General features: G+C 38.3%; 1 protein-coding gene across 4 annotated transcripts; it reads left to right on the top strand.

Moving 5' to 3' along the window:
* The first annotated feature begins 1,367 nt into the window (after positions 1-1,367).
* On the top strand, positions 1,368-16,701 carry LOC132039947 (1-phosphatidylinositol-3-phosphate 5-kinase FAB1B). Of its 4 annotated transcripts, none has more exons than XM_059430509.1 (12): positions 1,368-1,557; positions 3,322-3,987; positions 5,160-5,897; positions 6,361-6,514; positions 8,058-8,402; positions 8,917-9,771; positions 9,868-10,199; positions 11,299-11,422; positions 11,509-11,667; positions 13,045-14,547; positions 15,117-15,383; positions 15,752-16,701. In XM_059430509.1, exons 2-12 carry the CDS (start codon positions 3,416-3,418, stop codon positions 16,064-16,066), a joined length of 5,364 nt encoding a protein of 1,787 aa, XP_059286492.1. In that variant the 5' UTR covers positions 1,368-1,557; positions 3,322-3,415; the 3' UTR covers positions 16,067-16,701. The 4 variants fall into 4 exon arrangements, with proteins under 4 accessions (XP_059286492.1, XP_059286494.1, XP_059286496.1 ...); XM_059430511.1 differs by having other exon boundaries at positions 1,368-1,625; XM_059430513.1 differs by lacking the exon at positions 1,368-1,557 and adding an exon at positions 1,658-1,745.
* Positions 16,702-16,717: the final 16 nt, after the last annotated feature.

Raw genomic sequence — 16,717 nt, 5'->3', positions numbered from 1 at the left:
GTCATGTCCTCGGTAATCTGAAATAGCGAATTATGAAAATGAAAACAGTGAAAGTAAATGAGCCATTATAAACCAACAGATACTTGCAGAAATCAAGAGACAAGAAACTATAGAGCAGTATAACTACTCGTAAGAAGAAATTTAAATCATACCAGAGGAAATATATTTAATACCTTTTAGCTTGTTAAACAAGATCGTTGGAATACCTTGTAGCTTACATGTTACTATTAGAGATGCTAGAACTAATTTAGACTCAATGTACATGAGTAGTGTAATATGTTTCAGTATTAGAACTGTTGCCGGCCTGTAGTCATTTTCATCACCCGAGCCCAAGGCGAAAATTTTAATATTTTGTTATTCTTAAACTTAAGATATAAGTTATATTTACACATAAATTTATTCGATATGGTTCGGTATTTTTCCAATTTATTTTTATAAAATTTAAAACCTACCTAATTATTCGGTATGGTTATAAATTTATATAAAAATCGTCGATTTTATTAAAAGAAACCTAAAAATTGATTCGGTCGATTAAGTCTGTTTTAAAAACCACTGATACCCCCCTAAATACAAGAAGTCAAAGATATCAATTCTTTTAAAAGTTGCACATAATTATTTTATTCTTGTGCTGATAAAGAAGACTTGTGTAAATAAAATCTCTTATTCGAATAATGACTCTTACTCCCTCCGTTTCAATTTGTTTGTCATACTTTTTTCTAGTCCATTTTAAAAAAATACTTATTTTCTTCTTTGTCAACTATTGAATTTCAATTTTTCAAATAACATGTTTAAGATCATAAGATTAAAAGGATAATTTGGTACTTTCGACATATTTTTAGTTTAAGACTACTAAAAGGCTTTCTTTACTTTTCTAAATTTTCGTGTCAAGTCAAAATTAGATAAATAAATTAAAATGTGGAATTTTATTTTAAAAAAAACACTTTCTAAAACAATCCTTCATTTAAAACGTTTGTAACATAGGACCACCTAAGTGAATGGAAAGATATTCACTTTTAAGATTTATCAATATAATTTGACAATGACAGACATGTAACATCTTCTCATACCAAAAACTAATTTATTTTCAATGTTGTATTTCTCTCTCCTATCCCTTTTCATGTAATAAAAAAACAAATATATACAAAAAACAAAATATTTTAATTTTTTTATAAAGATTGAAGTAAACACGTGGCAAGAAATTGAAAGACAATAGTTGAAGGAAATGCATGCACACACCCAAATCGTCACCACCTTGTTTTTGTCCCAACTGTCTTGTCTTATCATCATATTATTTTCGTGACTCTTTTTTTTTTGTTGCCTTTTTCCTCAATTATTTATATGCAAAAATCAAAATGACTACTATAACTAATTTAATTATAATTTCTCAAAAAATAAATCAGTATCTCCAATTTCTTGGCCACAACTACAATTCCCCATTTTTGTAGTTTTCTTTTCTTTAAAATTATAACAGGAAAACAAAAAACAAGAAAATATCAAAAATAATTTCTAAGTGAAAGAAGAAGAAGGCGGTGGTGGGTTCAGTTCGGTACAAAATTGGTATATATTATTTCTGTTAAGTGTTGATAATTAGAGCAATTTCCACTTTGTTTGATTCTTGAACTGATGTATTCTTCTAATCTGAAATACTCTACTCTTCAAGTTTGTACTAATTTTGTGTAATATATGGAAGCACTGGATTTCCTTTTTTAATATTTCATTTTTCATAGTATTAGGTAGCCTTAGTAGTGAGTAGATACACATTTTGCTTTGTAGTAGTATTAGCATTATTTTTATTATTTTAGTATTCTCGTAATTCTTGTTCTTAGTTTTCTATTACTAATTGTTGTCTCAACTTTCTTACTGTGTTCTGCGTTACTTGAGTCGAGGGGTCTATCGGAAACAACCTCTCTGTGCGTACATTTTACCCTCCCAGACCCTACTTGTGGGATTATTGTTGTTGCTGATAAGTAGCAATTTTTGTATGCACTTTTACTTGTTTAATTTCTCGAACTTATGTATTCTTCTAAATGAAATACTCTACTCTTCAAGTTTGTAGTAATTTTTCAGATATAATGGTGATGATTAATAAGGAAGCAGTGGATTTTTTTCTTTTGTTTGATTTCATTTGCAGCAATTTGGTTTTTCACTCTATATATATATATATATATATATGCTAAAGAGAGAGCTGACCTTAGATAGGGGTTATGGAGGACGGTTTAGGGTGGAAGGTTAGGAGGTAGTTGAGCGTTCTCTTAATTTATTGTCTGCTTAGTTTCCAGTACCACTAGTAGTATTATTCTCTTGTTCTTCGATCTCGGTTATTATTATCGGTTGTTTCTTGTACTGCGGTTACCGTATTCTTTTGTTGTTGTTACCAGCCCTTTTGCAGAATGCTTTGACATGGCTTCTTCACTTCCTGATTATTTGCCATGCTTTTCTTTTTATTTGCCTCGTTTTTCGAACTTCTTTGATATGCTTTCTTTGAGCCGATGGTCTTCAGGAAACAACCTCTCTACCTACCAAGGCAGGGATAAGGTCTGCGTAGACACTACTCTCCCCAGACCCCACTTGTGGGACTACACTGGGTATGTTGTTGTTATGCTAAAGAGAGAGCTGCAACACAAATAAATGAGAAAGATCTTAGCTAAATCTTGAAAAGGGTTTTAGTTAAAATCACTTCTTTTAACTCTCACGGTGAGGATCGTGATGGATAAAATAGAATTGGTATCAGTTTTCTTTTGTGATTTTGCCTTTGAAAGGAAAATTTGTTAGTATTGGTATGAAATAGGCCCAATGGAGTGGCACAGGTGTAGAATTCATATAGCCAAACACGATGATTGGGATTGAGGCATAGCTTATTGATTGATATTCTTCTGTGATACCTTTCTCGGCCTTTTTGGCTAAGATCAAGTGTGATATTCTTCTGTGATCTGGGAATTTATAATCTTTTTCCTTTTGTGGTTGTGACTGCTTTGTTTCATATTAACGGTCTTCACTAGTGCCCGAAGACCTCTCTACAGTCTACCCCACAAAGGTAGGGGTAAGGTCTGAGTACATCCTACCCTCCCTAGATCCCACTTGTGGGATTACACTGGGTATGTTGTTGTTGTTGTTGCTGTACTAATGCCCCAAGAAAATAATCTAAGCTAATGGAACAGTGCTGTGAGATATCCTAACTAAAACTTGACCACTAATTCTTCACTTTTTGGAGAATATATGAATTGGCAGTTGTAGAATCTGTAGCAGATGATTAGTAGGCAGTGATGAGTATGATAATCTGAAATATTTAGTCGAAGACTGAGTTCCCTGTTCTCTATGCAGTATATATTGGAGACACATACATATTGGTAGTAGCACGAGCTGTGGCAGATGATTATTAGGTAATGATGAGCATGATAGCCGGGAAGTTGCGTTCATGGACACGCCTGAAAATAAGAAGATAGTTGACATAGTAAAATCATGGATGCCGAGAAGGACAGAGCAGGAGAGTGTGTCCAGAGATTTCTGGATGCCCGACCAGAGCTGTAGGGTATGCTACGAGTGCGACTCTCAGTTTACTGTAATTAACCGCAGACATCATTGCCGTCTCTGTGGCCGAATTTTCTGTGCCAAATGTGCATCAAACACTGTTCCTGTCCCAAATGAGGAGCCGAAGGCTGGCCGGGAAGATGGAGAGAGGATTAGAGTATGTAACTTCTGTTTTAAGCAATGGCAGCAGGGGTTAGCTACGGTTGATAGTAGGATGAACCTTTCTAGTCCAGGCCTCAGTCCATCTCGTTCTACCACAAGTTTGGTTAGCGACCAGTCTGGCTGTACTTGTAACAGTGGTAGCAGTGGTAGTTCAACTGCTTACCCTACGGGACCCTATCAATATGTACCATGCAGCTCATGTCAAAGCGCTTCTCAATCAGCTCAGACAGCTCCCAAGCAAGATCAAGCAACATCTCTGGGGAATCCAGATTTTGGTCATTTTGTCTCTTGCTACAGGTATCTATTATTATTTTCATAAGTACAGATGAACATGTATAACCAGGATTTCATTTCCTTTATGCCCGTCTTGCTAGTTTGCTGACACATTTCTATTGCATTTTGGCTGCAATCTTATTTAATAGATGGTCAAAAGCCTAATTTACATGTTCGTAGATCCATACATGGAACATTAGGCACTATATTTTTCATTTAGTTTAATGACTTCTGGCTCTGCTATTCAGTGGTTTGATTCTGTTGTCTGCCCATATGTGAAATAGAGGCAGCCCAGTGCACAAAGCATCCTGCGTTAGCAGGGTCCGGGGAAGGGCTGCACCCCAAGGGGTGTGATGTGCAAGCACTAGTGGCTGGTTCCACGGCTCGTGACCTATGGGTCACACAGAGACAACTTCACCGTTACTCTCAGGCAGTAAGGCTTTATAAATAACATATAATTCACATGACGGTCGTGCTTGTCTTGGACCTGGCTGTGCACTAAATTTAGCAAAAAAACTGAAGCTTCACTTAACAGTTGCGACAGACCTATACTGGATATCGTTATGTACCCCAAGCTGTGTACAATAGCTTGTCCGTTCTGTTTGTTTATTAAATAAACGCACCAAGTTTGAGCTCATATAATCTGAGCGAGCTTTACTTGGGAATATGCCAGTTCATTTACCGCGTATTGTAGTCCAGTATAATCTTCCTGGAACCAAAAAAAGGTGATTTATTTGTTTTCTCTTGGTCTAGAGCGTTCTTGCTACAAATACTTATTCGGTTGTTCCCAATTTGAATCTTGTGTTAAGGGATAATAGAAACTCAAGGCCACTCTTAGCTCCAATACTATAATACAAAGGTATAACAACCCTGCCTTGTCCTATCCACGTACAAAGGACCCATAACTAACGGCATATTTCGATCCTGACCAAGTTTTCTTTTGTTTCTTTAATTCTGTGGCCTGCCTAGTAGAATGTTAAGCATTTCCGGGAGCGGAGAGTTCTACTTTTTGTGGCCCACCCCCTGAGTTGAGGCTGGATTATTTGTATGGGCCAAGCATGTATAGTATTGTCATGACAGATGGATGAGACACTTGAATCAGACATTTACTTACTTTCACGTATTATTATTAGGCTAATATATTCTATTCCAGTGTATGTTTCAATTAGTTATCTTACCTAGCATTGGTGTGGCAGGAGTGATGATGAGGATGATGATTATGGTGTTTGTGGATCACATTCTGAGCCAAGACACTTTACTCCACCAGATGTCTATTATGATGCTTTCAACTACAAGGAGATGGATAATATTTGTGGACCAAACAATGATCAACCTGCTGAGATTGAATCAAGTAGCGTAAATTCCTCATCATTGGCAGAGAACAGTGAATGGCAGAACTCAGAAGGGATGAAAGAACTTGCAAAACAAACGGATACTTGTATCACTGGTGTTGAGTGTGAAGGGCCTCCTCCCCATGATGTGAATGATATAGATAATGCACCTGTTGATATTGAGAATATTTATTTACTCTGGTTGCCACCAGAGCCAGAAACAGAAGAAGATGATAGAGAATCTCTTTTATTTGATGAGGATGATGATGGCAGTGAAGAAGTGCCAGGGGAATGGGGTTACATGGATTCATCAGGCAACTTAGCTGGTGGAGAGCACCATAATAAGTATAGGTCAACCGAGGAGCACAGAAAGGCCATGAAAAATGTAGTTGATGGACATTTTAAATCTTTGATTGTGCAGATTTTGCAAGATGAACATATTCCTCCAGCTGAGGCTAATAAAGAGAGTTGGTCGGAGATAATCACATCTTTATCCTGGGAAGCTGCTACACTCCTAAAGCCCGACATGAGTCAGAATGGAGGAATGGATCCTTGCGGATATGTGAAGATTAAATGCATTGCCAGTGGACATCGTAGAGAAAGGTTTTGTACATCCGACTATATGGCTTTGTATCGTGAACTAAACCAAACTCTCATATACTTTCTTTTCATCTTTGCTATAAAAAGAAAGACTTCATAAGTTCAGGGACTTGAGAATGGAACAAAAAACAGGGAGACTCAACCGTCTCCCGAAAAGAGATGCAGCTATGTTGAAAATTACAAAGAAAACCTAAGTTTTTAACACCTCGTATGTAAAAAAATTTACGAAAAAAAATTTTCAAGTTGCTTATTTTTATGCTTGCTTAGATTCTAAGTGAGGTGTTTAAATTGGTGCCAAATGTTAATTTTTCCATCAGGATTTAGCAATCCTGTTGAATGATTCTTTCACTTGGTTTCTGCCATCGTTGTGCTTTAGTTTTCCATCAAATCATTCTTCATACTATGCAAGTATTGTTAAGTTTATTTTGCGTCTGCTGATAAAGTTCTCCTTTATGCTATTAACTAGTACGGTGGTTAAAGGCGTTGTTTGTAAGAAAAATGTGGCACACCGGCGAATGACCTCAAAATTAGAAAAGCCTAGACTTCTTATTCTTGGAGGAGCACTGGAATATCAAAGGGTGGCTAACCACTTGTCAAGTTTTGACACTTTATTGCAGCAGGTTTTCTCTCAATCCAATTCTTTGTTGATACTTTTAGTTACTTGATAGGATGAGGAAATGCAATTCATGCACCAGACTACAGGATGCTTGGCACTTTGAACACCTGGTTGTCGTTTTGTCTCTTAGATATACCTCCTTATCACTCTTTGTCCTTCACTACACATTTTTTAAAGTTTGTGTAGAGATGAAGCATTTGTGCTAAATGCATAAGCTTTTTTGTTCTTTTTCCTTGCACATCAACTAACACCTTATCTACTTAACAAAATTATAGAAGCTTTTTCCTCTTAGAAAAGCCTTGAACTGGTTTTATACCATCTACAGACCATGATAACATACTTAACGACTGTATACATGCATAAGATAATGGCTGAACCATGATATGAAATCGTTTCCTTAAGATTCTGAACTGAACTATTTAAAAGAAGCTGGGCAAAGCTAATATGAACACTATCATTGCTATTGCTTTGGAGAGTCTCTTGAGTTTCTAGGATCCATTTCCTGTACATTTATTTGCTGGATAGTACTTTGATTTGGGAAACTTTGAGATTTCGTTAGTCTTTTTCTTTTGTTGTTGGTCTGGAAGGAGGAACATTTGGTTGAGGGGGAGAAAGAGTGGAAATGTAAGAGGTATCTCCCTTGTTCGATTACTTGTCAAGTAAACGAGATGTAAAGGTAAAAGTGGAGGTTATACTTCGTTCCTCATCAACTTTTTAATCCTTCCAAAATTGGACAGAGATGAAGAAGATATATACTAGTTCCTTTCCAGCTAGTACTGAACAAGTAAAGGGGGCTATGAGATACATCCCTTGATGGAAGAAATTCAAGAAGTTGCCCCCTCCTATTCGATTTAAACATAGTGTAAGACCTAAAATTTGATTTTTTTTACGAGAAGTTGCAATTGTACCTGCCAACGTAAGAAAACATGATCTGTGCTGATGGAAGATCTTGGATGGGAGGCACAGTGGAGAGGTAATAAGGATGGGGAAGTTTGGGAATGAGGGAGGCGTGTGAATAAGGGGATGTAGGTCAGGGAAAGCTGGTCAATGAGTCTATGTTAGTGAAGCAAATGAGGTAGGCTCAAGGGCAAGTGCTTATGCATTGTACTAATGTTTTTCTTTACATTTTGGTTATTACAAGTTTTGTTTTTCTGTTATCAGTTTATTCTGGTTTTGTTTGTCCTCCATCAAAATAGTAGACCAGTTTTCCTGATGACGACTATAATGTATTTTGTAAGTATTCACTGGATAATACGATGAGACTGTAGGAAGAAATATTTATCAAGGGATTAACTGAAATGATAGTTAGGGGCTACGGTTCTTTACTCTTATTGGAGGTATGTCTTTGGTTTCTCGTTCTTGACGCCATTCAGATTAGCTACAAAGCTCTAGTTCCTTGTTATCTTGGTGTTGACTGCTGAGAGAAGGCATTTGAAAGAGGCCACATTGCGTTATTTGGTTCATCACTTTTATTTGGAATAACATTGCGTTATTTGGAATAACATTGTTCGGTTCACCACTTTTACTTGTATCAATCTTTCTTCTAGGAAATGGACCATCTGAAGATGGCTGTTGCAAAGATTGGTGCTCATCATCCGAACATTTTGTTAGTAGAGAAATCAGTATCTCGATTTGCGCAGGAATACCTGCTTGCGAAAGACATAACTCTAGTTCTCAATGTGAAGCGGCCACTTTTAGAGCGTATTGCCCGTTGTACAGGTGCACAAGTAATCGCTTCAATTGATAATCTTACAACGCCAAAGTTAGGGTACTGTGATTCATTCCATGTTGATAAGTTCGTGGAAGAGCATGGTAGTGCTGGGCAAGCTGGAAAGAAAATGACAAAGACCTTGATGTTCTTCGAGGGATGCCCAAAGCCATTTGGCTGCACTGTAAGTCGCATTTAATGGCTTGTTAAGTTGTATGTTAGCTGGAGCATGAAATAAATCTGAATTGTGTGGGAAACTACATTCTATAGGTTTGGTTGTATACTCAATTTCCTTATGGTGGACATGGTTATATTTCTGTTTTTTTCGCTTTAACAATGAGTAAACAAAACTAATCTTGGTTGAAAATTTTAATAAAAGAAGAAAGACTAATCCTTTGGCAGAACATACTCATTGGTAGAATATGGTATTACAGTTGACCTTTCGTCTCAATATTTAAATAAACTCTCTGTGAATATGATTTGTACTTCTTGAAGGTCAAGTAGTAAACTATTCGAGTCAGAAGTATTCGACTTCGGCTTTACACATGTCTGCTATTGCTTATAGGTACTATTTATGCATATGATGCTAGAATGTGAAATGAGAATGGTGCACCTATCATTCTGTTTTTGACCAGTCTCCTGATGCAAATGTCAAAAGTGTGGAAAATTGACCTCTTTTTGTTTGTGTGGGTTCTCAGATTTTGCTCAAGGGTGCCAACGGGGATGATCTGAAGAAGATAAAACGTGTTATCCAATATGGAGTTTTTGCTGCTTATCACCTGGCTCTGGAGACATCTTTTCTTGCAGATGAAGGTGCTTCCTTGCCAGATATCCCCTTGAAGTCCCCAATTAAAGTTGCATTGCCTGATAAACCATCAACTTTTCAAAGATCCATATCTATGATTCCTGGTTTCTCTCTACCCGTAACCCACAGACCGCTCGATCAGCATTTACTTGGGACAACATCTCATTCCTCCACCAAACTGTTGTCTGGTATTACATCACCATCCAACAATGCTCCAATGCTTGTCGAACAGCCAAGTTCTCCTGAAGGTTCTAACTTATTAGCCAGCGCTACAACTGCCTCAAATAATGTAGACTTTTCTGATTGTCCCAATTCCTCGCATCATTCAAGGCTTCAGTTCTCAGATCAAGCTGATGGGAGGAATGCAATGGCTCCAAATGACCCTCATGAAGCGTATTCACTAGACAGAGGTGAAGTTGCAGGAAATGATTATATACTTAATTTTCCTAGTAATGCTTTGACGGATGCTAGTAGCCTTTCTCATGTCGTGGAAAGTTTACCAACAGCTCACTTAAATCCAGAGTTGGTGCCACCAGAATTTGATAATAGTTACTTCGAGGAGTTAGGGTCATTGAAGCAAGAGTATCCTTCCTCACCTTCCGACCAGCAGATTATTGTAGTGTGCCTTTCAACACGCTGTGTTTGGAAAGGAACTGTTTGTGAGCCCCCTCATATTTCTCGAATAAAATACTATGGAATCACTGATATGCCTTTGGGACGGTTTTTACGGGACCAGCTGTTTGATGAGGTAATGTCTCTCTTCCTCTTTTAAAGTTGCACCGGATACATTCTTTGCATGCATGATTTATTCTGGTTGTTCTGATACATGGAATACATTTACCAGAATTTTAGGTGTCCCTCATGTGAAATGCCGCCAGAAGCACATGTTCGTTGCTATACTCATCGGCAAGGCAGCCTCACAATTTCTGTGAAGAAGCTACCTGAACGTATATTGCCAGGAGAACGGAAAGGAAAGATATGGATGTGGCACAGGTGTCTGCGATGTCCTCGGACCAATGGTTTCCCTCCTCCAACCAAGAGGGTAGTAATGTCTGGTGCTGCTCGGGGATTGTCATTTGGGAAATTTCTGGAACTCAGTTTTTCAAATCATGCAGCAGCGAGCAGGGTTGCAAGTTGTGGTCATCTTCTTCACCGAGACTGTCTCCGGTTCTATGGGTATGCTGTTCCTGTAAGGCATTTTTACGCATTAGCTTTCTGCACTGGGATGCTTTCACCTAATTTGGATGACTTTGTTTTTCTTTAGTCTACTACTGAATATCATGCAAAGTATGTAGAGAGACAGAACCTGATGCATCCGTAAAATTATCATGAAATCGCCTCGGATGCAATTCCTTTATAATGTTTGTTGGTATCTATAAGCAAGTTCGTTTTTTTTTTCAAATGGATAGTCTCACATAAAGTAGTGGAAACATGACGTTCTACATTGTTAAAAGGCAGCGGCTAACCCCACTTTGTGTGAAAATTTTCTATCTTGAATTGACTACTATAGCCTTGCTGCTACAGCTACTGATGACAAACTCCCTTTTACCGTGAGATGTGATCATTTTGCTTACCATTTTGGTCTGGATGAGGTTCTTGATATTGCATGGGTCCTTAGCTTTTAGTTGTTTGCATGAATACTCTGATGATGTAGCTCGTCAGCATGCACCAGCTGTACTGACTGTTTTATATTTGGTTTTACTGAATTATTTTTGTTCGTTTCCTAATGTTTCTGTGACTGAGAATTCAAAATTTGGACTTCATGTATTGCTTTATGACGTAGCATGTGATGCTACTTCTTCTTGCCCTTTGTTGAATTACATCATTATAGATATGGAGTCCCTGATAGAAAAAGAGAACTTCTGTTAATGAGAGAGAACAGTAGAGCAAGAGGATGCTTCTACAAAACTTGACAAATGGATAAATAACATCACATCGTGAAAAAGGCCTATATGAGCAAAACCTTAGGTCTATGGTTTTCTTGTCAGTTTTACTACTGTTCCACTTGCAGTTCTTCAATGGTGACGGTTCCATATTCTGGGTTAATGTCTTCAGTCGGTGTAGTGTTATCTTGTGCATGATTCTGGTTATGGTACATGTATAGTTAACAGGTGTTGCTGGTCCAATTTTTTTTCGATTTATTTGTGTGATGGCTCACAAAGTATTTATTTTCCCTTTCTTGTTGCCCAGACCCACTTTGTGGGATTACACTGGGTATGTTGTTGTTGCCCAAACAATGCTTAGTTCTGCACCTCATCTTTGGTTGTTGCCGCAGGTTTGGAAAAATGGTAGCTTGTTTTCGATATGCTCCTGTTGATGTTTATTCTGTCTTTCTCCCGCCTCCAAAACTTGAATTTACCTATGATAATCAGGAGTGGATTCAGAAAGAAGGTGATGAGGTATAGTTGGATCAAATTATTGCCTCAGTTTTGATATTTCTATGTTTTTCTTTTATTCCTGATTTACTTGTTTTCTGCAAGAGAAGGTGTGCAGCAGGGCGAATGCTTTGTTTGCTGAGGTGTCCAAAGCTCTTCATGCAAAGTTTGACACATTCTCTGCTGATAGCAGTTTGAAAGCAACCAAGATAAGTGAGCAGATCGCAGAGATGGAAGAAATATTAGAGAAGGAGAAAACTGAGTTTGAGGTGATTTCTTACTTTTCCCTCCTATTGTTTAGATACTAAGTTGTATCATCTGCATTATCGGCGATGTATAAACAAATTTGTCAATCTGGCTGGTTGAAAAGGTAGCTATCAGTGACCTATTTGAAGTTAAAACGTTTTGAAAGATGACTGCCAAAGTTATTGCTAAAGTAATTGTTGAAGAGTCTCACATCACGCTCTAGTGTGATAGGTGGTCTCTTTATATGGCTGTGGGCAATCCTAGAATTTGAGGTTGAGTTAGGACTTAGGTCCAAGGTCCGTATCTTCACATGTTATTGGAGCAGGACCCATCCCAATTCTCGTTTCTCGATGTTGGGCCCCCGTATTAAAAATTGGCCACGCTTCAGATGTCCAGCCTTGAGCGTGAGGGGGCTGTTGAAGAGTCCCAAATCGGCATTGGGAAGGATAGTCTTTTTATATGGTCTTGGGCAATCCTCCCTTGATGAGCTAGCTTTTTTGAGGTTGAGTTAAGCCCAAGTTCCATATCTTCACAGTAATTTTTCTCTGTATGGTGTGGATAACATCTTTCAAACCTTTAACTTTCTAAGAGACTGAGAATTTCGGTAAAGTATGGGAGATCACTCCGAGACATGTGAAAATTGATGCAGCAACGAGTTGGAGAAGAAATAAATGATCAGGGTTCTCTAATAAGAAATAGCAGTAGAAAAAGAATATGAGAGGAGCTAAGAGAGGGAAACAAGGTGTACTGATTGAAGAGAGACATCAGTCAGTCCCTAGATGAACATGTGTCCCTAGGTTCTTTGGTTCCAACTGAGAGAGGGTCTTTGGTTTGGGTCGAACCGTTTGACTAGGTGTCAACACAGAAGTTGGGAGAAAACCATCCATTATAAATGTGTAATATAGAACCCTCCCCTTTGATAGGTTGCCTCAGGATGAATGCCTCTTCGTGATCCATTGAGAGTCCATACACCATACAACTGTTAGGGCTAGGTCCTTGACCTTACCCTTTCCTCTGGGCAATTAGGAACTCCCCTCAACTGGAGGACTGTTCCTCAGGGCTGTGTTTTTTTCAATTAACTGCTGTTGATTCACTCGGTAGATGTACAACTGTTGGGAACTTTTGCGTAAAGGGCACCACCATAACTCGAAATAGAACTCTTTTGTCTAATTAAAAGTCTGTCTGGTGGTATTTGTCATTCAAGGCATCAGAACTCGAGTTCCCTTCCCTTCTGAACAACCCCATGGGGGTTTGGGGGGGGGGGGGGGGTGTTAGGAGGGGGTTGTCCTCTTATTTCTTCTGTTTACCCTTCATTTTCTTTTTCTTTTGGATAAGGAAGCAACGTTGCTCCAAATGACTTAATGATGACTTGTTTCTTACTAGTGGCCCCATTGTTCTAGGGATTGTTACACAAGGCACTTACCAGGGAGGTTAAAGTTGGCCAGCCTGCAGTTGACATCCTTGAGATAAATCGACTGAGAAGGCAGTTGATTTTTCATGCTTATCTATGGGACAGACGCTTGATACATCTTTTCAGTTCTCATGGTAAAAATTCCCAAACTCAGGGAAATTTGACACTACTGAATGAGAAACCCCTCAGCTGTAGTGATGAACTTTCTGAAAGGAATGCAATTTCGAGACCTGGCAAAAGCTTGGGGAGCTATGATTCAGGTTTTCAGAATGTGAAGACTGAAATAATACCTAATGAAGGAAGGCACAGTCAGATTCCTGATGGGGTTCACGAAAGATTGAATGCTGATAAGAACCTAACTCGTGGGAAAGACACTGAAGTTTTTTGTTCTTTAAGAAGTACAGGAGATGGAAATGTACTGGAACCTGGAAAAAATGTCAGGCGTATTCTTTCAGATGCAAAATTCCCTTCTGTGGGAAGTTTATCTGACACTCTTGATGCTGCATGGACTGGTGAAAGCCACCTGGCTATTAAGGAGCATAACAGTGGATTTGCAGGTTCATTCATTGTAGATTCTTCTGCTTTGACTGGAGTTGCAGCAAATTCAGATGTTGAAAGGTCTACGTGTGACAAAAATGAAGCTGAAACACCTCATTTATCTGCAAAATCTGACAACGGGGACTACCTGACTTGGGCAACGACACATTTCTCAAATTTCTATCGTTCCTTAAACAAGAAAATCACAGCAAATCCACAAGTTGTTGACAAATTGAATGAGCATAAGCCTGTTTATATCTTCTCGTTTAGCGAATTGCAACATCAAGGTGGTGCCAGGCTTCTGATGGCTGTTGGTGTTAATGACATTGTTGTTCCAGTTTATGATGATGAGCCGACAAGTATTATCTCATATGCACTTGTCTCACCAGATTACCACAATCAGTTGTCAGATCAATCTCAAAAACTGAAAGATAATCACAAATCTTCAGCTTCTTTGTCATTTCTGGATTCATTAAATTTACTTTCGCTCCATTCTGTGGATGAAGTAATTTCGGACTATCCAAGAAGTTTTGGATCTACCAAGGAAAGCATGTCATCGGGTTCTAATTCTCGCAACTCAAACATGGATCCACCTGCATATATTAATGCTTTGCATGCACGAATATCTTTCTCAGATGATGGCCCTCTGGGAAAGGTTAAGTACACAGTCACCTGTTATTATGCGAAGCAATTTGAGACCTTAAGAAAGTCTTGTTGCCCCGATGAATCAGACTTCATACGTTCCCTTAGCCGATGCAAAAAATGGGGTGCTCAGGGTGGCAAGAGCAATGTTTTCTTTGCCAAAACCTTGGATGACCGATTTATCATCAAGCAGGTAACAAAGACAGAGTTGGAGTCATTTTTCAAGTTTGCACCAGCTTACTTCAAGTATTTATCTGACTCAATAGCTAGTGGGAGCCCAACTTGCCTGGCAAAGATTTTGGGGATCTACCAGGTATCATTTGCTGTATTTCATTTCTATTTAACCGGTCACTGTTATAAACTTATAATCAGTATTTTCAGCTCTGATATCTGTGTGTTGTGGAGCACTTTTATTTTGGTGAACCAGTCCTGGTTTGTAACAAAGGTTGTATCTGTGGGTTATTGTATCTCCATCTGACCTCCTGAAGCAACTTCTTACTGTCAAAATATTTGAAGAATTTGTATAAAATTATCTTTGTTAAGTCTCCCATTTTAAAGTTTATTTGGACTTATTTTTCAGAGCTAATTTTCCAACATAGACAGTCCTGCGCTTTAGAGGTGATCCTCGCTGTACCCTAAAAGAAAGTGAAAGGTCCCTAAAAAAGTCATTAAACTGGTTCACAAGACAGATCTAACTTCTGCACTTTGGTCTGCCCTTAAAAGATTCTCCGAAATTTTCCTTATAAAAAAAATGACTCCCTGAAATTTATTTGTTCCCCAATCTTTAACAGCTTTTTGGTAGTTATACGTGTTCATTTCTTTTTTTCCCCTTAATTCTTCTTTCTGTGACGCTCACGTCATTTTTCCTTGATTATTTATTAGGTTACATCAAAGCATCTCAAAGGTGGGAAAGAATCAAGAATGGATGTGCTTGTTATGGAAAATCTTCTTTTTAAGCGCAACATCACTAGACTGTATGACCTCAAAGGGTCGTCTCGGTCACGCTATAATCCAGATTCAAGTGGAAGTAACAAAGTTTTACTTGATCAGAACTTGATTGAAGCAATGCCAACTTCTCCGATTTTTGTGGGTACGAAGGCTAAGCGGCTGCTGCAGAGAGCTGTGTGGAATGATACTTCATTTCTATATGTAAGCTTTGAAAGAGTATCCTATCATGACTAGTAACTTTGTTAAATCGTGTTCTATAAAGAGTTCTGCATTTCTTAGTTCTATCTGGGTTTAAGGGTTTACTAGTTTATCATTTCCTCTCTTCAATGAAGATTAAACTAGATGATTGTTGGGACCCCTACCTGTTGTCTCCCTTCACGTTTTCACTGCACTAGTTCTCTCATTTGTTAGTAGGTTCTCCAAACTTTTCTGTTAGTCGATGTGAACCAGCATCAAGTATAATTTGAAGTGTCCAAAGTGTGACTTCATGCTCTTGGATAGAAGTATTAAAAGCAAAGTGCGTACCGGTACCTGGTCTGCTATATTAATACAGAGTTATGGTTTTGCAGTCAATAGATGTGATGGATTACTCATTACTAGTCGGGGTGGATGAGGAGAAGCATGAACTGGTGCTTGGTATTATTGATTTCATGAGACAATATACATGGGACAAGCATCTTGAGACTTGGGTAAAGGCTTCAGGCATTCTTGGTGGGCCGAAGAATGCATCCCCAACGGTGATTTCTCCAAAGCAATACAAAACGAGATTCAGGAAAGCAATGTCTACATACTTTCTGATGGTGCCAGATGAGTGGACATCGTCAACAGGCATTTCTAGTGGATCCCAATCCAATCCATGTGAAGTCTCAAGTGGGCCTACATGAAGTGATACCTTAGATATCAGTGCAGAAAATTGCAAGATATTTGCCCCGACAGGTCTTAATATAATTCAATCCAACCTTTCTTATGCCATCAAGTTTTGATATTTTGTGCAGGAATGTTTGATAGTTGCTTCATCATAGTAGGATTATTTTAGTTTGTTCAAAGTAGTACTACAGGGAGTTGTGTCCACACCAAGAATTTGCTATTTTTTGCGTATTCCCACAGCTCTAAGCTATTGTACAGATAATAGTCTTCATTTTCTTTTACTCACATGTTTGGTATGAAGAGGGTCCCAAGTGGATTGTCCGAGAGGTTGGTTTTCTTGTTTTCACGAACTTGGTACCAACCATTTTGATGCTCAATGAAGTTCTTGGTATATTCACGTGTTTCTATGAGAACGAGACGGTTTTGACAACGGCTGTTGTAGCAATGAGGAGGAATATAATTTGATCTAGATACTGAGTGCTATAATTAGGTGCTATCCAATTTTCTGTATATGATTTATGAAGTACTTATGCAACAAGTACTACTAGTGATTCTTCGCCCCCTTCCTATTTTGCACCCTGTATATTTGAATCAGTTGTTATGTGCTTTCTACTTGCTAAATATTCAGAAATTTTAAGTTTTAAAGTCTCAATTTTCTGGCAACTGGA

This window comes from Lycium ferocissimum, chromosome 12 (assembly GCF_029784015.1).
Source record: "Lycium ferocissimum isolate CSIRO_LF1 chromosome 12, AGI_CSIRO_Lferr_CH_V1, whole genome shotgun sequence".
Taxonomy (NCBI): Eukaryota; Viridiplantae; Streptophyta; class Magnoliopsida; order Solanales; family Solanaceae; genus Lycium; species Lycium ferocissimum.
The sequence above is the reverse complement of the archived record's forward strand: the minus strand, read 5'-3'. Positions and strand labels throughout refer to the sequence as shown.

Bases quoted from the DNA above. Each gene is read 5' to 3' on its own strand.
- LOC132039947 (XM_059430509.1), top strand. From the start codon at position 3,416: ATGGACACGCCTGAAAATAAGAAGATAGTTGACATAGTAAAATCATGG. The intron at 9,772-9,867 runs GTAATGTCTCTC...TACATTTACCAG, and splicing joins GGGACCAGCTGTTTGATGAG to AATTTTAGGTGTCCCTCATG. The intron at 11,668-13,044 runs GTGATTTCTTAC...CCATTGTTCTAG, and splicing joins AGGAGAAAACTGAGTTTGAG to GGATTGTTACACAAGGCACT.